The sequence below is a fragment of the Penicillium psychrosexuale genome (genome assembly GCF_028828465.1).
Source record: "Penicillium psychrosexuale strain IBT 29551 chromosome Unknown utg000002l, whole genome shotgun sequence".
NCBI classification, from domain to species: domain Eukaryota; kingdom Fungi; phylum Ascomycota; class Eurotiomycetes; order Eurotiales; family Aspergillaceae; genus Penicillium; species Penicillium psychrosexuale.
Genome location: NW_026643187.1, coordinates 6336053 through 6357381, shown reverse-complemented (window position 1 = coordinate 6357381; position 21329 = coordinate 6336053). Strand labels below are relative to the sequence as shown.

General features: G+C 50.7%; 11 protein-coding genes across 11 annotated transcripts; 4 read left to right on the top strand and 7 right to left on the bottom strand.

Annotated features, from left to right (window-relative positions):
- Positions 1 to 89: 89 nt before the first annotated feature.
- Positions 90 to 782, top strand: N7518_003532 (uncharacterized protein; the record flags this gene model as incomplete). Its single annotated transcript, XM_057184459.1, has 1 exon — positions 90 to 782. The coding sequence occupies one exon, from the start codon at positions 90 to 92 to the stop codon at positions 780 to 782; it is 693 nt and encodes a 230-aa protein (XP_057045909.1).
- Positions 783 to 1086: 304 nt separating this feature from the next.
- On the top strand, positions 1087 to 2145 carry N7518_003531 (glycoside hydrolase family 43 protein; the record flags this gene model as incomplete). Its single annotated transcript, XM_057184458.1, has 1 exon — positions 1087 to 2145. The coding sequence occupies one exon, from the start codon at positions 1087 to 1089 to the stop codon at positions 2143 to 2145; it is 1059 nt and encodes a 352-aa protein (XP_057045908.1).
- A 51-nt stretch (positions 2146 to 2196) lies between these two features.
- Positions 2197 to 4224, bottom strand: N7518_003530 (putative MFS transporter; the record flags this gene model as incomplete). The annotated part of the gene is made up of 9 exons (XM_057184457.1): positions 2197 to 2380; positions 2430 to 2759; positions 2810 to 2863; positions 2916 to 3002; positions 3171 to 3502; positions 3550 to 3652; positions 3701 to 3717; positions 3775 to 3982; positions 4031 to 4224. 9 exons carry the CDS (start codon positions 4222 to 4224, stop codon positions 2197 to 2199), a joined length of 1509 nt encoding a protein of 502 aa, XP_057045907.1.
- Positions 4225 to 4721: 497 nt separating this feature from the next.
- N7518_003529 (putative oxidoreductase, short-chain dehydrogenase/reductase family) lies at positions 4722 to 5948 on the bottom strand (the record flags this gene model as incomplete). Its single annotated transcript, XM_057184456.1, has 6 exons — positions 4722 to 4832; positions 4864 to 4988; positions 5052 to 5123; positions 5178 to 5301; positions 5369 to 5820; positions 5870 to 5948. 6 exons carry the CDS (start codon positions 5946 to 5948, stop codon positions 4722 to 4724), a joined length of 963 nt encoding a protein of 320 aa, XP_057045906.1.
- A 343-nt stretch (positions 5949 to 6291) lies between these two features.
- N7518_003528 (putative serine/threonine protein kinase ENV7) lies at positions 6292 to 7686 on the bottom strand (the record flags this gene model as incomplete). The annotated part of the gene is made up of 3 exons (XM_057184455.1): positions 6292 to 6833; positions 6896 to 7511; positions 7567 to 7686. The coding sequence occupies 3 exons, from the start codon at positions 7684 to 7686 to the stop codon at positions 6292 to 6294; spliced, it is 1278 nt and encodes a 425-aa protein (XP_057045905.1).
- A 528-nt stretch (positions 7687 to 8214) lies between these two features.
- N7518_003527 (CAP-Gly domain containing linker protein BIK1) lies at positions 8215 to 10197 on the top strand (the record flags this gene model as incomplete). The annotated part of the gene is made up of 1 exon (XM_057184454.1): positions 8215 to 10197. One exon carries the CDS (start codon positions 8215 to 8217, stop codon positions 10195 to 10197), a length of 1983 nt encoding a protein of 660 aa, XP_057045904.1.
- Positions 10198 to 10640: 443 nt separating this feature from the next.
- Positions 10641 to 11344, bottom strand: N7518_003526 (3-hydroxyanthranilate 3,4-dioxygenase; the record flags this gene model as incomplete). Its single annotated transcript, XM_057184453.1, has 2 exons — positions 10641 to 11181; positions 11313 to 11344. 2 exons carry the CDS (start codon positions 11342 to 11344, stop codon positions 10641 to 10643), a joined length of 573 nt encoding a protein of 190 aa, XP_057045903.1.
- A 249-nt stretch (positions 11345 to 11593) lies between these two features.
- On the top strand, positions 11594 to 12802 carry N7518_003525 (RNA 3'-terminal phosphate cyclase-like protein; the record flags this gene model as incomplete). Its single annotated transcript, XM_057184452.1, has 1 exon — positions 11594 to 12802. The coding sequence occupies one exon, from the start codon at positions 11594 to 11596 to the stop codon at positions 12800 to 12802; it is 1209 nt and encodes a 402-aa protein (XP_057045902.1).
- A 1921-nt stretch (positions 12803 to 14723) lies between these two features.
- On the bottom strand, positions 14724 to 15962 carry N7518_003524 (tellurite-resistance/dicarboxylate transporter family protein; the record flags this gene model as incomplete). The annotated part of the gene is made up of 1 exon (XM_057184451.1): positions 14724 to 15962. The coding sequence occupies one exon, from the start codon at positions 15960 to 15962 to the stop codon at positions 14724 to 14726; it is 1239 nt and encodes a 412-aa protein (XP_057045901.1).
- A 1756-nt stretch (positions 15963 to 17718) lies between these two features.
- N7518_003523 (uncharacterized protein) lies at positions 17719 to 19474 on the bottom strand (the record flags this gene model as incomplete). Its single annotated transcript, XM_057184450.1, has 2 exons — positions 17719 to 19378; positions 19449 to 19474. 2 exons carry the CDS (start codon positions 19472 to 19474, stop codon positions 17719 to 17721), a joined length of 1686 nt encoding a protein of 561 aa, XP_057045900.1.
- A 983-nt stretch (positions 19475 to 20457) lies between these two features.
- On the bottom strand, positions 20458 to 21291 carry N7518_003522 (J-type chaperone JAC1; the record flags this gene model as incomplete). The annotated part of the gene is made up of 1 exon (XM_057184449.1): positions 20458 to 21291. One exon carries the CDS (start codon positions 21289 to 21291, stop codon positions 20458 to 20460), a length of 834 nt encoding a protein of 277 aa, XP_057045899.1.
- Positions 21292 to 21329: the final 38 nt, after the last annotated feature.

Genomic DNA, 21329 nt, shown 5'->3' with positions numbered 1-21329 from the left:
CTCTTAATTTACATTCTTCATACTTTGCATAGTGTACCTTGTCTTGTCTTTTCAACACTACCACCACCGTTACAACTACCAACACCAAAATGGAAAACGACCCGACAACCCCCAACTCCCCTCACAGCATCAGCTGGCTCTCCGACCGAACCCTCTCAATCTGCACATCAACCACAACCATAGCAGACACTCTAAGCCCAATGAGCATGTCCTCCGCAAGCATAACGCCTCTAGACCTCACCGAATCCCCCTTCCCAATTGAATATCCCAACATCACCTTTCACGAAAGCCCTAACTTCCACCCTCATTTCCTACCCCTCCTCCGCCACCTCTCCTCCCACCTCTGGCCCCTCGTCAACTGCGAAACAGGCCTCCAACACCCGGACTTCCCACCAACCATGCTAGCCTACAACCTTCTGACCTCGGAGCAGGTCGATAACCTCGCCCGTCATTTCCATCAGGTCTACCCGCCTGTCCCTGCCACATATAATTATCCTGTTCATATTACCCCGTGGATTGGCACGGCGGAGGAGAAGAACATTGATCTCCCTACGAGGGTGCGGAGGTTAGGGCGGTTTTTTGGGTTGATGGGGTGTGAGGAGGATGCGAAGGAGGATGAGGATGCGGAAATGGAGGATCATGATGAACATGGGAGTGGTAGTGATAATGGGGAAGGTATGAATGGAGGTGAAGATGAGGTGCTACGCCAGATGGAGTGGGAGTGGCAGCAGGCGTTGCAAAGGGCGTATGCTGAGGAGGGGCATCGGTGGAACTTGAAGTGAGTTTGATTTCTGATGAAATGGAATATAGACAAAATGTAGAACATGAAACATCCGGGCTATGCATGGGTTTCCTTTCTGAGACGGACTTTGCGCCGTGGTGATTTAGCCGTCGGTTAAAAGAGGTATAGAGACAAGCTATAGGCTAATAAGGGGATGATAGTAGGATAATGAGGGGATAATATAGCATAGTAACATGGTATAGTAGTAGAGAATCAAATATTAATAGCCTTCATTCCCCTGAATATACCCAGCTCTTCCATCTATACATTTAACCCTATATAACCTCACCACCATCAGCACCACCATGCCCAAACCTCTCGTCTCCCACATCTACACAGCCGACCCCTCCGCCCACGTCTTCAACAACAAACTCTACATTTACCCCAGCCACGACCGCGAAACAACAATCGCCTTCAACGACAATGGCGACCAATACGACATGGCCGACTACCACGTCCTTTCCATGGACACAATCACCAGCCCCGTAACCGACCACGGCGTCGTCCTCCGAGACAAAGACATCCCTTGGGTCTCAAAGCAACTCTGGGCCCCGGATGCCGCAACGAAGAATAACAAGTTCTACCTATTCTTCCCGGCCCGAGACCACAAAGGGATATTCCGTATTGGCGTAGCTGTCTCTCAATCCCCGGAAGGACCGTTCGTCCCGCAGGATAATTATATCCAGGGTACATACAGCATTGATCCTGCTGTCTTCGTTGATGAAGAAGCGGGCGGCGAGGCGTATCTCTATGTTGGCGGGATTTGGGGTGGACAGTTGCAATGTTGGGTTGAGGGGAAGGATGAGGATGGGGGCGAGGAGGGGGAATGTGTTGATGGGGAGGGTGCTGGACGGAAGAAGAGACTTGTTTTCGATGAGAGTAGGTCTGGACCTCAGGAACCTACTGGCGAGGGTGTTAGGGCGCTTTGTCCGCGTGTTGCGCTGTTGAAGGATGATATGCTTTCGCTTGCGTCGTCGATGAAGGAGGTTGTTATCCTTGCGCCGGAGACCGGGGAGCCCTTGCTGGCAGATGATCATGAGAGGAGATTCTTTGAGGCCGCTTGGGTGCATCGGTATCAAGGGACGTATTACTTCTCCTACTCGACTGGTGATACACATTTCTTGGCTTATGCCACGGGAGACTCGCCTTGGGGGCCTTTTACGTATCGGGGACGCATTCTGGATCCCGTGCTTGGATGGACGACGCATCATTCGATTGTTGAGTTCCAGGGGAAATGGTACTTGTTTTATCATGACTGTGAGCTTTCTGAGGGGATCGATCATTTGAGGTCGGTTAAGGTGAGGGAGATTGTTTATGATGATGAAGGGACTATTCATCTTGCTGAGGAACAGACTCCTGTGTAATAAATGTTGGTCTATTGAGCTGTATACGTGAATTATAACGGTGCATCTATTCTAATTGCCCATGCCCTTCTCCCAGTTCTCTTGAACCAGCTTCCAGTACTTCTCGCGAGAACGTTCACGGAAGGTCTTTCCGAATTTAATCATGAAGAGGAAGACTGAGGCGCATGCCATGCCAATGAAAGCAGCGGAGATGAAACAGTTCTGGTACCCCATGTTCTCAATCCAAGGCGTGATACTAAACGAAATTAGTGTTTGTCTGCTAGAATTGGAAGAGTAAAACCTACCCATAACCAATTGCAAAGCCCATGGTGTTCCGAATCAAAATCACACTAGCCATGGCAATGCCGCTCAACTCTCGGTAGCTGTCAATAAAGTAATTAACGCTGAGCGTGATGCCACATGTATTCGTGAAGGCCAGCATGCACATTCCAGCAATTAGTCCAAACCAATGGACCTCATGGGCAGCACCAACCCCCCATAGAATAAGGGAAGCAGGCACAAGCACCACACAAGCGAGGAAGGGCCAGAGACGGTGCTCTGCCTCCATGACGCCATTGTTCCGGCGGGCGAGTTCCACAGTAAGCCAGTCGCTAAATCGGCCAGTGAAAAAGGATCTATTACTGTCAGCTTGCGTTAGAGTATCGGGCCAAGGTGAAGATCTTACCCCAGGACCACACCGGTGATGGGTGCTAGATAGCTCAGACCGACCATGGAAGATCTGGGATTTGTTAGCTTGCTCCGTTCATTGTTCGGGTAATAATTAGACCAACCCGAAGTTATATGGCTCTCCACCAAGAATGATAGAGGCTGTTCCATTCATGATGTTGAAGTAAACCAGGTAGGATCCGTAAGAGAAGCTGTGTGCATGTTAGTCAAAACGTATATAAAACTAGAAACGTTGTATCCATACCCGGCATAGAAGATTGTCGGCCAGGACAGGTAGTAAAGACACTGCCAGAGTCGCCGGAAAAAAAGTATTCTGCTCCTGACTCGGTCCCCAGAGCGCCAATTTCTTCACATATGACTTCTTGGTGTAGCCCGAACTTATACTAGCCCTAGTGGCAGCTTCCATGTCAACATCCACAGATTTCTCTTTTTCGTGGTCTTCCGAGCTGAGTTTTGGGGTTTCCGCGATAGTGCTAGGCTCGTCGGGCTGTGCTCGAACATAGTTTGTTTCCTCGCAGAAAAAGAAGAGGAAGATAAGGGCACCGCCGACGAAGATACTAGGGTAGTAGAATACCCACCGCCAGCCCTGGTACTGAGCGATAAAGCCGCAAATGACCGGCGCTAGGTAGTTACTTCCTGCTAGGAAGAATGCATAAAGACCCATGTATGTTCCTCGCTCGTGGGTAAAGTACTGATATTGTGTAAGCGTGAGTCATTTCCTCATGGGGTTTTACTTACCACGTCCGTGACGGAGATCTGAGGAAGCGCTTCTACAGGTGCTGTGAAGAAACCCAAGACGATGTTTCTTGCGAGCCATTGGCCCTTGGTGCTTGCGTATGGTCTGATTGGTGTTAGTCTTGTCTCATCACGGGCATTATGGTGCTCTTACCCCCACATCGTCATACCCTAGGGTTGTTAGCTATACTGTTAAAGTGATATCCAAAATAATTAAGTATGACATACCAAAATTCCGATCAACGACAACATGTATGTCGGCCGCTTGCCATATTGCATAGCGAAAGGCTGCCAGAACAGCAAACCCCAGCCAGCCAACAAAAACATATACCCGCTTCCCTCGTTCAGAGTACTAATGGGTAATCCTGTTTGTTCGTGCAGCGGCGTAATCACCGAGTAAACGACCGAGCAGGCAATTCCTGAGAACATCGTATAGCTAGAAAGTCAACATTGATCCTCGGGTCAGGTCATAGCCTGCACTTACATGCTCACGCAAGCAGTCGACAGAATCTTCCGTCTCGGACTCCAATTGAGGGGATCATCTGGGTCATTTGACGGGGTCGGGATCAATACAATGTCACGGTCTCCGTGGTCCAAGTGCCGGGTCTCCACGACATGATCCACGTCTACCAGAGTCACGGTGCCAGGGATGACTGTGCTGTCGATGACTGGCGCCATGGTGAAGTACAGTTCCTTCCTATATATATGAATGGGGTGAATTCAAGAAAAAAAAAAGCCCGCTCAAGTATGAGATATTATTTCCCGGAGGAAAGCCAGTTTAAATCAAGGCAGCCGAATCGAAGGGATAAAGATAACACAGATATGATCGAAGATCGACATGTTGAGATTCCTAGAAGATGAAGAGGAGGCGAGGAGAAAAGATAAGAACTTTTCCCCGCAAAGAAGGTCTTGGCGAGGATTCTTATATTTTCTGTTTTTATATCTTGAATTTATAGGGATTCTATGGGCTTGTATGGATTTATAGACTGGCATAGACTGGCATATAGTCTCTTTAGCCATCACTTTCACTGCAAATATCCGAATACAAAGAACATCGTCGAGTCCGATATCAGAGTAATCTCGGAATCCTATACTCCTTTGATACTTTGATAGCATAGATTACCTTCCTATTTCGGCCTAAGTCTCTCTCCCCTTTCAGGAAAGAAACGGTTCAACTAATTTTTGACTTCGTTTCCATAACGCCTCTGCACTCTCTTCGCCTGCTGGGAAGTCGAGATGGGGTAGTTTTGGGGTCTGGCAATGATCGAGAAAGGCTCCAGATTGGGCTGATACTCATATCCACCAATCAGTACATACACATTGTCGTCGGATGGTTATCTTACCTTCAAGCTCCGGATCGAGCAACCCGCGCAAGACAGCGCCACTACCCTGACAAAGGGACTTCGGCGCTTGTTGCAAAAGAACCGGTAGGTCTTCGCCGGCTGGATAAAGGAAATCCTGTCAAATGAAATGGTCTTCGCTATCTGCTAGTTATCTGGACGTACCTTCTTTCTTCCGCTGCAGCCAGGATTTGACCTCCTCCCATCCAACATATGTTTGGACATTGGTTTTGGTATCTAGATGGAATGAGAATGAGAATCAAAAACACATTCACGACATTAATAACTCACTTCCTGGATTTGCAGAAAAGGCAGCGATAGATCCACTATGCTTCTTTGCAAAAGACTTGATAAACAAGATGATCGCGAGCATCGACTGCGAATATCCATCGAGACAATGGTAATTTTCTCCATTCTACCCAAATCAGCATCTACTACACCAGCAAGTATACATATATCCCAAACAAAAGAATCACACTCACCTCGAACCCCAAATCATCCCACGTAGGCGCAGGCGCCTCATTCCGCAAACTAGACGTCACCAGAACAACCCTCGACCTGGGCCCCATAACATCACGCAGCAGATTCAGCAGCAGGAAATAACACAGGTAATTCCTTTGGAAATGCGACTCGAGTCCGTCCTCCGTGAGCGACCACGGTACAGCCATGACCTCGGGAAACCCAACGAAGCCATCAATCGACACGTCCAGCTTCTTGATAGTATGCGCTGCCTCGCGGAATGAAGCCAGGCTGCCGGAGTCTGCCGTTACAAAAATCATCTTGACCGGTTTGTATTTCCGGTTGATATGGTCGATCACAGGCTGGAGTTCGTGCTTGGAGCGGCCCGTGTATATTATGGTCCCTGCGCCGCCGTGCGCGAGGACGTCTGCGGTCATTGCGGCGAGATCGCCTCGTCTAAGGCCGGATATTAGGACTATGCGGTGATTAGTTTTATACCGCGTGAGTTGGGACTGTGGCGGTACATGTTTTGTGCTTCACCCGGTCTGGGAACAAATTCAACACGTCCGTCCCCTGTGTATGGTCATCGAAGGTACTGCTCATTGTGCTCGATTCTGTTTGGTTTGGGTTGGGTTGAGATATCTCTGCTTGGTGTGAATCGTGGACAAACTCGGCATGTCGTCATCATGAAGCCATATCGGAGTATGATAGAGTCACGACTGAAGCAACAAAAAAATATGGCGATAAACATCGAGTAGAATTATGGGTTGCAACTTATAGACACACTGGTAATTCGAACAGCAAAAAGTAGACGGTGAACAGCCCTGATATCACAAAAATCAATTCGCATTCATAATGTACAGCTAAAGAAACCGCCCATACGGAGCCTGCCGGTCAAAAAGAAGAACGCAGATAAAACAGAAAACAAGCAAGATCCAAGTAGATCTCAGTGAGATGGGCCCGCATCATCTTCAGGCATCTGATCAATGACACTCTTCATGAGCTCGATAAGCTCGTCAATGTCGGGCCGTTCCGAGGGTTCAACAGTGAGACACCTGCGAACAATATCCTTGACGGGTGCGCTGATCGCAGGGACCTCGTTCTTAGACGCATCCTCGCTTTCGCCGGACTTGGCTTTACCCTTAGAAGCGCCAGACTTCTCATCGGGGAATCGCCAGTCACCACCAAGAACGCACATGCTCAAACTGCCACCGGTCTCTTCACTGCGCGCCTCGAAGGGACTCTTGCCCACGAGACAGGCATAGAGTGTGCAGCCTAGCGACCAGATATCAACCTTGGTATCAATAATCGACCCTGTCTTTACATCGAAGAGCTCCGGTGCGCGATACGGCATCGTGCTGTGTTCTGCTGCGGTATCCTGCACCGCCAAGGCGAGTGAGCGCGATGTAATGGCGATGGGGCTGGGCGCCAAAGAGCCTAGATCCATCAGGATGGGAGATTGGCCGTTGTCGTCGATCATGATGTTTCCTGTAATGACAGTTAGCTCATCGAGTCGATTCGAAATTTCCGCATGTGCAGCAGCCACTCACCAGGCTTGACATCTCGGTGCGCATAGGGGCGCAGGTCCCCATCCTCGACACCCTCCTGACTCCGGGTGACCTCGTCATCCATCAGGGGCTCATTCTCCTCATCCTCATTCTCAGGAATGCGATGGCTAGCCCTTCGTTTCGGTTTCATCTGCATGGTCCGTTCGTCGTCTGCCTCCTCGCCTTCTCTCCGAACAGCCTTCGCCTTTCGCGTAGACGCCGCTCCGTTCTTCACCCGATACTGATGCATCGAGCGCAGCGCATCAGCAACACCGAGTATGAGGACCATCAGCCGCTTCTCGGGGAACTTGGTATGGTTGACCAGATTGGCATTAATAGCATCCTGGAGATTACCGCGCTGGTAGTATGGGAGTAGGATATAGACCGTTTTCGAGCCTGGATCTCCGCCATCGGATCTGAATTTCGAGCCGGATTCTGTGGACACGCAGTGGTCGATCGAGTGGATGATGTTGGATTGGGAGTTGAAGAGGTTGTAGGCTTCGACTTCTTTCAGCGCTTGCGATACGGACTCTTGACCGAAGGGACAGCGGATCTTCTTCAGCGCAAATAAATCGGAGCTCGCTTTATCTTGGACTAGGTAGACGTAGGAAAATCCACCCTGTTGCGTTGTCAGTTCAGACCAGCTTGCAGCTATCGTTATCGGGTATCCATACCTCGCCCAACAAACGTAGGAGCTTGAAACTTCGGTTGTTGATCTTTAGCTGTGGAGAGCTGGGAAAGCAGCACATGCAATCCGTGAAGTTGTATAGAAGGTCGAAGAAGTATTGCGCCATGGTGTATGATGCGAGGGCAAGAGGTGGAGATGTCGGGCCCCGGTGACGTCCGGCACGGTAGGTGGTAGTTGCGCAGGAGTTCGTACGGAACGGACAAGATCGTCGGAAAGATGTCTTGGAGATGCAGAGACTCAGAGGCAAGGTTTGTATATGCCGAGGAGGAGATGGTGGAAGTTGAGGATGTCAGTTGGCATTACGTGGAGTGGAGTCCCGTTCATTTGTTGTCTTCCCCCTTTCTCTTGTCGTTGCGTTCGTTGGATTTCTCGATCACCTTCATTTCTCTTATTCTAACTAATTAAATCGGGACTAATCGGGCCTGTCGTTTTCCACTTATTTCCTTTTTTCCCCTTCCCAATCGTCATGGTGGAAGTTGGGCCGTCAAATATCCTTGCATTCTCCTAAACACTCCCTCTGCACCCTGACTTCTAAACCCTTCCAGGGGCTATTGATATTCGCCCGGAGCTATTATTTAAAAGCCGCATCCCACCCTATTCTCCTCATATTCATATCACCCCATATTTCTCCCCAATGGCGCACGATGATGTACAGGTCGGTGACGTGGTGAATGTCCCCGGTGGCATGCATGGGACGATCAAATACTTGGGATCGGTAGCGGGGAAGGCCGGACGATTCGCAGGTGTCGAACTGAGCGCCGAGCACGCGCAAAGAGGCAAAAACAGCGGCGATGTTGAGGGCCGGAAGTACTTCACAACCTCGATTCCGGGTTCTGGTATATTCGTGCCCATGAACAACAACAAGTATGTCACAAGGCGATCCTCAAATATCTCTACACCGATTACTCCTGCACGTGGGGGGCCCGTCAACTTCAGCAAATCTGTCGGTGCAGCTCTTGCTACTCCCCGCCCCCGAGTCCGACGACCCTCTCTCCCTCGACCCGAATCTCCGCGCGTGCCGCCTCCTCCGAAACTAAGCCTGGCCGGCTTGCGTACACCGTCGACTGCATCAAGAGCGGGGCTGAACGGTGGCATGCGTAGCCCCGTCAAGGCTCCATCTCGGCTGTCTGATAGACCATCGTCGCGACTTAGTGTGGATGATGATGCTTCGTCGTATGGACGGCCGTCGGACTTCCGTCGACCGCCCTCGTCGGAGATCCAAGACTTGAAGGATCAGATCAAGAGTCTAGAGAAGCAGCTGCTAGACCGAGATAAGCAGCTCGACGAGCAGTCTGGGACTTTGGGCGAGTTCCAGAAGACCTTGGAGGAGATGGAGGGATCGGAAGGTCATTCATTCCGTACACAACTGCGTGAACGTAACGAGCGGATTATCCAATTAACGGCCGAATTCGACGTTCACCGCGCAGACTTCAGAAGTACCCTCGACACATTGGAGATCGCAGCCTCCGAAACAGAACGCGTCTACGAGCAGCGTCTCGACGAGCTTATACAGCAGAACAAAGAACTGCAAGACCGCGGCGAAGATGTTGAGGTTGTTGCGCAGCAGCTCAAGCAGCTGGAAGAGCTAGTCTCGGAGTTAGAGGAAGGCCTCGAGGACGCCCGGCGTGGAGAGGCCGAGGCTAGGGCCGAAGTCGAGTTCCTCCGCGGTGAAGTTGAACGCACCAAGCTGGAGCTGAAGAAGGAGCGTGATCACTCCGCCGCTGCATTGAAAGATGCACATGCCGCCGCAGACGGACCCCGAAGCAGTAGTGAGTTGGATCAGAAGGATGATGAGATCCGAGGGCTCAAGGCCATTATTCATTCTCTGAGTCGAGGAAACCCCAGCGGCGAAGGACAGAACAACTCGGCAGATCATGACCATGATCCAGAGCACGTTACTCAGCTGGAGATTCGACTGCAGGAGGTGGAAGAAACTACAAACCGCAAAAACAATCGCATCCAAGAGCTCGAGCGTGAACTTCAAGAAATGCACCTGCAGTCTGGTGGTCGTCGCCGCAGCTCTACTGTCACTCTTTCGCCAAAGCAACACAGGTCATCGCACTCTGCGGGCAATATCCCCAATCCTTTAGACAACCCCAACAGCAACCGTCTCTCTGACCGTACAGTGGTCCCGACCGACTGGCAGGATGCTCCTTCGGACCTCCATCATCACCGTAATATGTCAAACTCTTCTCAATCGCGACTGGAGACCATGCATGAATCCGAGCGCTCTTCCGATGAGGATACCATGTGGTGCGAGATCTGCGAAACAGGCGGCCACGACATCCTGAACTGCACTAGCATGTTTGGCTCTGGCCAGAACAACACCGAAGAGAAGAATCCCAAACATGAGGCTGCCGATGAACTTGCCGAGGAACACCCAATTGAGAAGACAGAACCCCTCCAGACCAAAGCCTCGTCCATCCGTACCAATACTCCTCCCGCACTAAAGACAGGACGGGATGTGGTCATGGAAGGACTAAAAGGTATCGGCGGGCTGGGTTCATCTATGGCTGCCGTTGCCGGTAAGTCATCCGGAGTCGTCGATGAGTCCAAGTGGTGTGCTCTCTGTGAGCAAGATGGGCATGAAAGCATCGACTGCCCGTTTGATGAATAAGGTTCTGGATATTAGAGACATGGGTTCAGTGTATCCCACAAGATCACAGCTCTCTGTCACAGCTCTGTTGCATGCATCTATGGGGTGTTTTTTCTAGTACATGATTGTTGGGTCGGTTACCCGGTTAATAAATGGTGTTTGCTTTTTCGGGAGCTGGAGGAAAGCAGAGGAATGGCAACACGGTGAGGGCTTTGTACTTGTAATAAATACCATACCTTTGGTCATAATAAGATGTTCGTTGGTGTATATCTGCTTCCCATGTTCCGTTGTATATCCTCGACTCGGATCGCCTGTTGATATGTCGAGGAACGTATCCGTCTCATTCTACTCTATCTCTATTCTATTCTTATCATCAAGGAATATTGAATTGGTCACTCATAACCACTCATAACCACTCATAACTGATAGAATTACAACCTCACCTCATGGACCTGATCAGTATACTACTCAGGATGAGTCGGGGGTTGCACAATTTCCCCATCCTGGTACTTCGACGCCGCAATCTCTCCACACGCCTTACACTTGCGCTTTTCCTCGTCGGCCGCAAACTCCTCAACCACGGCCTTAACCTGCGTTCCAAGGTCAACACACACGAACTTCTTCTCCCAGACAATCTCCTTGCACTTCCTGCAATACCATCTCATAGCATCCACTGCATCCTTAGCCCGCGGCAGCTCCATCACGACACCGACAGTGTCCTTGAATCGCACGGGGCAGTGCGGGGTGTTTGCGGGCAGTAGGAAGATCGAGCCTTCGTGGATGGGAATATCTTGGAAACTAGCAGGTGTGGTTGAATTGTTGACTGTTTTGAGGAGCATTGATCCCCGGTATTGGTAGAAGAACTCTGGGGTTGTGTTGATGTGGAAGTCGGTTCGGGCGTTGGGCCCGCCCACTATCATCACCGTGTAGCCGGCTGTGGCGGAGGGGTGATAGACGCAATAGTTGTTGACCGGTGGTTGGAGGAGATGGGAGTTCTCTTCGAGCCTGAATAGATTTCATTAGCAGTGGCTTTTGTTGGGATAGCTTGCTTATGGGTCGCGTGATGAATCATGGTATCATATAGTGGGGGAACCTCGGAAGCATTGTAAGAAAGATATGTTAAGTCTTGGACTTGCCATTTGGGAATGTTTAGTGCTGGTGGAAGCATCGTGAATATATCAACATATGATCTTGTCAGTGTTCTGTTCTACTTTGGTAGCTTTTCGCAAATGTCGCATGAGGTCGGAACCGTCAGAAAGCGAAAACGATGATCTGATCCCCGGAGATATCAGCTCCACCCCGGACTTAAACAATCGGCCCGGATCAACTTCCCTCCGCCAATTTTTCTTTTTCCCATCTCGAATCCAACAGTCGGCCTACAGTGTTTAACGGCGAGAGTCTTGACCAACCACACAAAATGGCCACCTCTCAACCCCCCCTTCGGTTCACATCCCATCATAATTTGGTATATCGCCTGGTTTTGTCCACCCTCACCGGCCGCACAGTCCACATCTCCCAAATTCGTTCCTCGTCGCCCACGAACCCTGGTCTTGCGCCTCATGAAATTTCTTTCCTCCGCCTTTTAGATGCAATCACCAATGGCTCTCAAATGGAGATCTCATACACAGGTACTGTGCTTGTTTATAAGCCGGGTCTGATCACCGGCAGCACGGCCGGTACTGGAGCCAGCGGCGGCATGATCACCTACGAGCTTCCTTCAAACTGTAACCGCGGTCTCAGTTACTTCCTAATCCCTCTGTGTCTGCTGGCCCCATTTGCCAAAGCACCCATGAAGGTGCTCTTCACAGGACCCGGTGTGATCACATCGTCGACACAGACTGGAGATATGTCCGTCGACAGTGTTCGCACAGCGATCCTCCCTCTGTACAAACAATTTGGCATCTTCAACAACATCGAGCTCCGTATCCTGAGGCGATCAAACACTGGCCCCACTGGTAGGGGTGGCGGTGGTGAAGTGCAACTTGTGTTTGGCCACCAGGTCCGTCTGCCGAAGACTCTGCACTTGATGAACGCAGGCCGCATCAAGCGCATCCGTGGTGTGGTATACTCGGTTGGTGTGTCTGGCTCGAACAACGCTCGCATGATTGAGACTGCCCGTGGTATCCTCAACCCACTCAGCCCTGATACTTATATTTTCTCCGACGTTGCGTCTGCGCCTTTACTACCAGCTCCGGATAAGACCAACCCCCAGGCAAAGAAAAAGATTGGCCTTGGGTTTGGTTTGTCCTTGGTGGCAGAGTCCTCCACGGGCTGCCTCTTCTCAGCTGATGTGGCCTCTCCACCGTCTGGTGGTCAAGCTCCCGAGGAAGTTGGAAAGCAGTGCGCATTCCAGCTTCTGGAGACAGTTGCCAAGGGTGGTTGTGTGGCTCCTGCGGCTGCGACCACCATGTTCACTCTCATGACCATGGGATCGGAGGATGTCGGGCGGCTGCAGGTTGGCCGAGATGTGATTGCTGATCCCAACGTGGTCCAGCTCGCTCGAGACCTGTCCAAGTTTGGTGCCCCCGGCTGGGGTATCCGAGACGCACCTGACAATGGAGATGGAGATGTGATTGTCAGCATTGTCGGCCGTGGAATCGGTAACGTCGGCAGAAAGATTGCTTAAGCTGCTGTGAACGGCTTTCGCACTTCATCCCAAGTCTACCACTCTGAGGGCCTTCACCAACCCGGAAGTCTCGTCTCAGCAGTTCACTCCTTCCCAGCAGATGGGGCCGCGTGGTAGTCCATCAGATGCCGTCGGCGTCACGTGTTTCTGGCCGTTTTCCCAGTGCGCGCCAGTGTGCTCCATGAAGCTTAGACGTCTCAAGGCCTGACTGTCGAGCATGAACTCGACCTGTCGCTTCACAGCGACGAAGCCATGTGCGGCAAAAGACTGCTTTTTCCTGTCATCATGATACCCACACAAAACTTGCTTGAGCAAGGTGACAATCTCTTACATAGGATTCAATATCATTGTCTTCTCTTCTACTTCTATACATATTGACATAATGGTGACATACATAGTTATTGCCAGGGCGACCAGGTGTATCCTGAGGCCATCGACTATTTCTCCCATAAATACCCCTGTCTCCCCCATCTTCCTCTTCTCTTCTTCATCTCCCCATCCCTCCTTTTTTTCTCATCTCTCATTTCCCATTCTTCATATCATCTTCATCGTCCTCCATCTCCCACTTCCACCCATCCATCCATCATCATCACTTATTTGTTTTCTTCCTCTTCCCCATTTTCTTGTCACCGTCCTTTGTTTACACCTCCTCCATCGACGGCTCGCGCACCACCGGGTGCTGGGGGGGGGGGGTGAAGCAACGGTGAGCCCCTTCCCTTTGTTTACATTTCACATTTCGGGTTTCTTGTTTATCATTTCTCCCCCGCCTTCTGCTCACCGGTCCTGGGGAAACCTGGTGCCGGCTGGGAAGTGAAGAGAGGGACTCGTCACCATGTCTTGCCATCTATCTTTCCATTTATCCCCCGCCTTCTGCCCACCGGTCCTGGGGCAACCTGGTGCCGGCTGGGAAGTGAAGAGAGGGACTTCGTCATCATGTCTGCTTATAACGTTCTCTGCCATTTATCTTGCCATTTATTTTGCCATTTACCCCAGCGACGGCTCGCACCTCAACGTGGTGCTGGGGTCCAGTAACCCTCCGGGGTGAAGCCAAGACGAGCCTGCCATCTATGACATGTTTCTGACATTTGTTTACATCTTTGTTTACCATTTACATATCATGTCACTCATACATCTTCCTCATTTATCCCCCGCCTTCTGCTCACCGGTCCTGGGGCAACCTGGTGCCGGCTGGGAAGTGAAGAGAGGGACTTCGTTATCATGTCTGCTTTACAATGTCCTCTGCCATTTATCTTGCCATGTATCTTGCCATTTATTCTGCCATTTACCCCAGCGATGGCTCGCACCTCAACGTGGTGCTGGGGTCCAGTAATCCTTCGGGATGAAGCCAAGACGAGCCTCTTCAATGTTTTGTTTCCTGATTGCGCTTTGCGAATTTTTTTTTTTCCGCTCTGCAGTGTTGTGTTTGTTTTGCAATGATGGCTTCCAAGTAGGGCTCTTACGGTCGCGTGACTTGTTTTCTTTGTTCTGGTTCTTGGACCGCGTACTTGTACACAACGGATTGGTCTTTTGTTTTTGTTTTGCTTTATTATTACTAGGCAGGTATGAAATGATTGCAATGAAATGAAATGTTCTTGTTCTAATTCTATTGAAATGTAGTAGTCGCTAAGGAGATGGAAGATCAGACAGGACATGAGACGCCGGAGATGCAGAGTTCTCATAGAACCAAAACAAAGAAAACAAAATGCTTGAACGCTTTTTTGAATCGAAAGAGCAAAAGGGAGAATCAACAAGAATTGGGAATCAAAATGAAAAAGACCGCAATGAGATGACAGTAGTGTGTGCAGTGAAAGAAGACCAACGCGAACAAGGACTGTGCAAGAAGCCGAGAAAATACCAAAAGTGACAAGAAAGAAATCAAAAACAGAACGAGAGACAATAATCCCTCGGTCGGAAGGGCATCTCAATCCGAGGTATCCTCATCTTTACCAGGATACATAATATCCTGGCGATAGACTGCAAGACCATGGTTGACAAAGACGAAGAGGAACATGCAGACAATGCAGACAGTCATCGCAGAGCCAACGCCCTTAATCGCGGAGCTGTCAAACGCATTTCCAAGCGTAATGGTCGCAATCGTAAACCCAGTATTCGGGAAAACCATCGCCCACCAGCTGAGATGGAAGCTCGTCGGCGGCGCCCGAATAACCGCAATAGCAGCGACGCAGAAGAACCAAAAGCTCAGCGCCCACAAGAACGCGCCCGCCGCCAACGCCAGAATCTCCAGCATCCGCCCGTCAGCAGCAGTGTCCTCACTGCCCATCACGTTGAACGTCGCAGGCAGTCCCTGCGCCATACCCACGAGAGCAAGGGCTGTGAACGCCGGTGGTCCAACGCAGATGAACATCGCCGGTCTGTGTTCCCGACACGGAAGTCCGCTCTCCATCAGCCGGCCGATGTAGTGCGAGTACATCATGAAGGAGATGCAGAAGCCCAGACCTTGGAAGGTCATTCCAGCGGTGACGATTGGGATTGCTGCGCGCGCGGGCTGGCTTTTGGCGATTACAGACGCGATCGTCCCGCTTAGCATGATTGGGAACGCGGGGAGGATCCACGAGGGCATCATTGTTTGCAGGCGGTAGGTGTGCGAGGTGAAGACGAAGGAGTATTGTACGACGGCGAGAGTGAATGTGCAGAAGCAGTATATCCAGAAGAGGACTTCGAGTGTGGCTGTGAAGGATGGGGCGGGGTTCTCGCCGAAGTACTTCTCCAGGCCGGTGATCAGTGTTGCGACGGAGAGCCAGAAGGTTGGGAAGAAGAGGCCCTCGCGTTCGTGGCGGAGGGAGTTGAGGGCGCCGCCGTGGATTATGAATCGCGCTGCCATGAGAGAGCAGACGAGGGAGAAGAGGACGAGGTTGATCAGATAGATGGCTAGGCCGATCTCGTGGTAGCCTGTGAACTTGTTCGGCTGGTTCGCTATGAGAAGTGCGAGGCCTCCTGCGCTCATGGTGAGGGTGTACCATGCCCATGTGAAATGGCGGAGACGATCGCGGAAGCTCAGTGGGTACTGCTTCTGGTACTTCTCTGATTCCATGAAGGGTGTTTCGGAGTGAGCAGACGGCGGTGCAGACGGCGGTGCAGATGGAGGCTGAAGCTCTTGGCTGTGGTTAGGGTAGGCCCCTAGTAGAACTGGGTTGGACATTGTGTGTGTGTGTGTATGCAACGAGGTATAGATTCAGCCCTAAAGTTGAAACATGAAAAAGGAGTATAGATGGAATGTATTCAAGATAGGACTATAGACCAGTGGATCATAGAATGAATGAAAAAGCAAATTCAAGTCAAGTCTGGAAGAATTGAAGTAAATGAGTGATGAATAGAAGTGATCTGGGAGAAGGAGCGAAAGGGTGATGTTAATATACCATGGGCAGAACGTCCAGGCATATCGATTTCATATTTTTCAGAAATCACTGAAGATCAGCCAAGGAATTCCAAGACTCTACATTTTGATAGTGAAAAAGATCAAAAACCGAAAGGGGATTATATACAAGGTAGGCAAGGCAAAGGAATCATTTGCAATGGACCTACCAGCGGCCTCAACGAGCATTTCGGACCCATAATTCATGGAGAAATCTATAAGAATAGATCGGCCAGGATGTTGGGCTCGGACGATTCATACTCCATATGCGTCAGGGGGTTTGTGCCTCTAGGGGCAGTTCCGAAAGCACAGAGATCCACTGCGGATCTGAGCATTAGGCATATAGAACTTTGATGCCTAGGGGGGTGGAAAGTCCAGCTCTGCCAAGAACATGTAGAAACCATTGCGTAGTGATATTCCCAGAATGGAGACCCAGTCGTTGGGAGAGTACAGAGTAGGCTGATTGACAATCTGTACATTTGTGTCAGTTCAACACTCACTTTGAATCAGAGACAGGTTACTCAGATGATGAATCTCAAAGCCGAGTTACGGGCCGATTTTGATTGTCTTTGACGCCGAGCCCTTCCGATAGGGCATCAGATGTATAGAAAAAGCCTAAACAGGGATATTCAAATGCGCCTCCAACGTGCCTGAACGCCAAATGCCAAGAGCGATCTCCAGTACATTGACGGACCGCTGCCAAGCTTTGATTATGAAGACAGAGACAGGATTGGAGGAGAGGAAATAATAGGTCACACCATTGCGTGTACGGAGTATGCACGTGTAGAACAAATTCAATAGAAGACACGCAGCTGAAGATCAAGGAGAGAAGTTGAGATGAGAATTTGACACAAAGTCAGGTGGAGTTGGAAGGTTGACGTACCTCGGAATCTCTTGGCGCTTCTTTTCCCCTGAACCTCTCGACCCTCACAGCCTTCACAACCTTCACAGCCCCCGTCAAACAGCACTATTGACGCTGGGATTCTTGCCAAGAGACTATTCGGACATGGATCTTTGTCGATCGGTCGATCTTCTTTCAAGGGGGGATGTTTGGATCGTCATTGGTGAGTTGGTTGGCTTATCTTTCGCCGTTTTGCCAAGATGCCACCTTGTTTGAGAGTGACCTATACGATGAAACCCATGTCGATGTCATCAGGAATTCACTTGATACAATCAGGGTCTGGCGGTTATGGAGTTCATGGAGTCCACTCTCTCCTATCAAGTCGACGGGACCCCACCGATCACCCGGAAGGCTACAACTATACGACAGCCATGGACACAAACTAAATTGCAAATTCATTCAAATAAAAGGAAAGAAAAGAAGAAAAAGATTAACATCATGCAGGACAAATGCAAGATAATGCAATGCACCTCGAAAACAGAAAATGACACATTCAAATTGTGCAACAGAACGCCAGCGCGATCCTTCGAAACATCTCAAGGGCATCAATGCATAAAATCATATCAAGTTAACGCAGAAAATAGAACACCAAAAGTCTGGGCATATCCCTGACCTATGACCCAATCACATCCCGGCATCCACTCACATCATGCGATAGACCAGATCTGAGGCCAGCTCTGTCGTCAAATCTAACAAAGCACGAAGGCTTTTAGGGGACGTAGAAGTGGAGGTCTCAGCCCGCTCCGTCTTGGCATCTACCGGCCGCAAATTAGGCGTCGCCGAGACCGAATCCTCCGCCGAATGATATCGTGACAATTCTTTCACGTTGCACGCCAAATAGTGCACTACCAGTCGACGCAGCTCATTCTCCCGAAGCTGTGTGGCGGATGTCGGCGAGATCGGCTCTAGTCGGGCCGTCTTCGTGTATGCGTATTGCACCAGCTCTAGCACCATCTGCGCCTTGGTTGCTGCCAAGCCGTCTAGAATTTCCGAGTCGTCTAGGTGGGGGGTTTCGAATTCCGTCGGTGAGAGGAGGACTAAGTCGTGATGCAGCTTTCGGAGACAAAGCTGGGCGAGAGCGGGGATTAGGTACCGTGTGGCGAAGACGTATAATTTCGCGTGGAAGGTAATGTAGGGGAGCTCAGTGCTTGGCGACTCGACCGGGGTGGGCTTGGAGGCTGTGGGCTCGTCGTTGTATTGCAGGGAGATGAACTCGTCCCATAGGTTGAGACCAGGCTCGCTGGATGAGGAGGCTTTCTGTTGGGCAAAAGACATGTCGAGCATTGGTCTTTGCGGCTGTGCTTTGGTAACGCTGGTGCCTGGGCTTCTGTCTTGAGTCCATGAATCTTCCATCGGTCCTTCCGCAGCGGGTGTGGGCTGTTCTTCTACAGGCGCGGGCTCTTCGGTTGCAGGTTCAGGCTCAGGTTCAGGTGCAGGCTCTTCAGCTGGCTGTGCCCAGTACTCAGCCGGTTCTGATTCTGCTTCTGGGACAGGGTTTACTGGAGACCATTCTTCAGCGGGCTCTGTTTCTGGCTCTGCCTCTGGCTCGGCAGCAACTTCTGGCGGCGGTGTTGATGGCGGCGTAAGGCTGACAGGCTCAGTCGGTGCGGGAGGTTCTTCTTCGACGATCTCCGCTTGCTTTTTACCCTTCTTTCCTTTCTTTCCCTTCTTTTTGCCTGCCTTAGGCTCCTCTGGTTCCCATGACACAGGTTCTTCGGTCGGAACCGCCCATTCATCGTCGGCAGGAGGCACTTCTTCGGCCGGTGGCTCGGGTGCAGTCTCCGCTTCGTGGTATGTCTCTAACTCCGGCTCCGCTACACTGACTGGAGTCTTGGGATCTGGAGCCGACTCGGCCTCGGGCTCTCGCGCAAGTGTCGGAGTAACCAGTTCCTTTACATAGGCGGGCGAAGGCTCAGACTGGTGGTACGATTCTTGTCTCTGATGGCGAAATTGCGGAGGCGGCGATGGAGCCGGGGGTGGCACAATCGACGACATTGAATCAGACCGATAATTCCCTCTCCAGTTGGTAATTGGCGAGCTCTCGACTACTCCAAGTCTGTGATCTTCCTGGACCTCGGGACGAGGCACGCTATAATTGCCAGTGTATGCATACTCGCAGAAAGCGACGAAGGTTTCAACATCGTCTTCTTCCAGAACGGCGATTCGGTGTTTCGATTCCCTCGTCGGACCGTTCATGAGATGATCCAGTGTTTTAGAGACATGGTAGGCGAGCCCCGACTGGATCGTCAGCTTTGTATGTTGTGGGCCGACGAGGAAGGTGAATGATGCTGAATGGATGATTCTGAAGATGTTGAATTAGCGGTCTGCTAACAGTCTATGCCTATGTCATAGCTGAGATGCGCTCTCCATACCTATTGAAGTTAGGAACAGACTCCATGACAGTTGACCTTCCGCTTCAGAAGGGATGAGATGAAGAAAACTACGTTCTAACATGCGGGATAGCTCCATTAAATATTTTACGCTCCAATTTCCAAGGCGCTGGAAGCGATCTCGGGCGAGGAGAGTGGTATGCTACGTGTGCAGCTGTGATGGGGGCATGTAACCCTTTCCAAGACCCATTGTACTAACGCTAGACCAAATGACTAACTCGCGATATGCGATATGCAAATGGGGCCAAAAGAGGTTTGATGTTGCCGTTGTGTGTGTTCGCCCTACACTGTTCTCTCGATATACTATGATTTGGTCCCCCCCCAATGCCAATGGCCACCACCCACCCGTCCGTTTGAACCATTTGAATGCGATGCCGCTATCACCGACACAAAAAACAACGCAAAGCAGCCACACAGAGCAGCCATACAGAACAGCCGATGTTAACTGGATCATGCATTGTCCAATTGTTGGGCGACATTGGCATCAGCAGGTTTGTGCCCAATCCCCAGCCTTCAGAGAACCCAATCTCGGGCCTCACTGGTTGATTTGCTCCTGCAAGCTCCATCGTTTTAAATTTGAAGCTTCACTTGGTTTGAATTTTTTTCTTTGTCCTCGGGATTCTGGATATGTTGGATGTAGCGGTCAACGGTTGTACAACGGTGCCCTGAAACGCTACCTAATCTTATATACGGAGGTTGGAAAAAACGACGAGATTCACAAATTTTTTACAGATGTCTATAAAAATAGACATTTTGAAACCTCTGGCTCCGCTGTTACAGGTTAAATATATCCCTTGCCCCCTCTATCCCAGGAACAAGCGTATTCTACCATCCCATCGCGAATCCACAAATATAATTGGCACCCTTAGGAGTATACAACGAACAACACCTGTTGTACATTCAATTCTCCAAACATCACATGTAAAAAGAGTAGCGTAGTCTATCCAAATATATCAAAACAAATCTAATAATTTACAAAATAAACCACAGATCAACTAGTATGCATCAACCGAATCTCCGTGTTCCCCGGTTCCCACTCCCTCAACCCTTCCCCAACACTATACCAAAATCGCAATCGAATACATTCCTTCCTCGCAGCCTCCAAATCCCCTTTCTCGAACGCCTCCCCAAGTCTCCCCACACACTCAAGAACCCTCGCCTCATTCTCCTTCTTAAGCGTATTGATCTGCGCCTCCGCCTCAGGAGACCCCCCGACCTCCTCAATAGTCTCCTGCACCTCCATAACCTCCATCAGCGTCTCCGCATCAAGCGCATGCTTAGTCGATGCATCTTCCGCCGTCACGTCGATCCCGTGCCATTCCCGTAGAATGTACTGTGCCCGCTGCAGCGGGTCCAGGAGTGTCCGGTATGCTTCATTGATCCGTGCCGAGAGGCCCTCGGCAAGCTGCTTCTCCGCTCCGTTGGGGTACTTGTCCGGGTGAACGAGGCCTTGTAGTTGGAGGAATTCGCGGCGGAGTTCGCTGGTTGGAATTGCGAACGCCGAGGCTGGTGGCGGGCCTGCTGGTAGCGTTTGAGGGAAGATCGTGTAGTGGTTGGTTATGTCTGGCGCGCCGGCAAGGGTGTTTTTGCTTGGCTCTGCTGGGGTGGAGGTCTCTGTTGAGGCAGAGCGGTGCTGTATCTTGGATGTCCGGGCTATGAGAGGTCCACGTGTTGGGAGGGTTGTTAGTCCTCGCGCTGGCTGGCGATATCGGCAGAAGAGGCATGCATCTTGACTTGTGTTTGATAACGAGGTTGGTCGTGATAAAGGCCGTGGGGTTGTTGTGCGACAGAAATGCTGTGCAATCCTCTGTGGACGGAAAGCCATGACTATATAGTATTTTTACAGCCAAGGGAAGGTCAAAG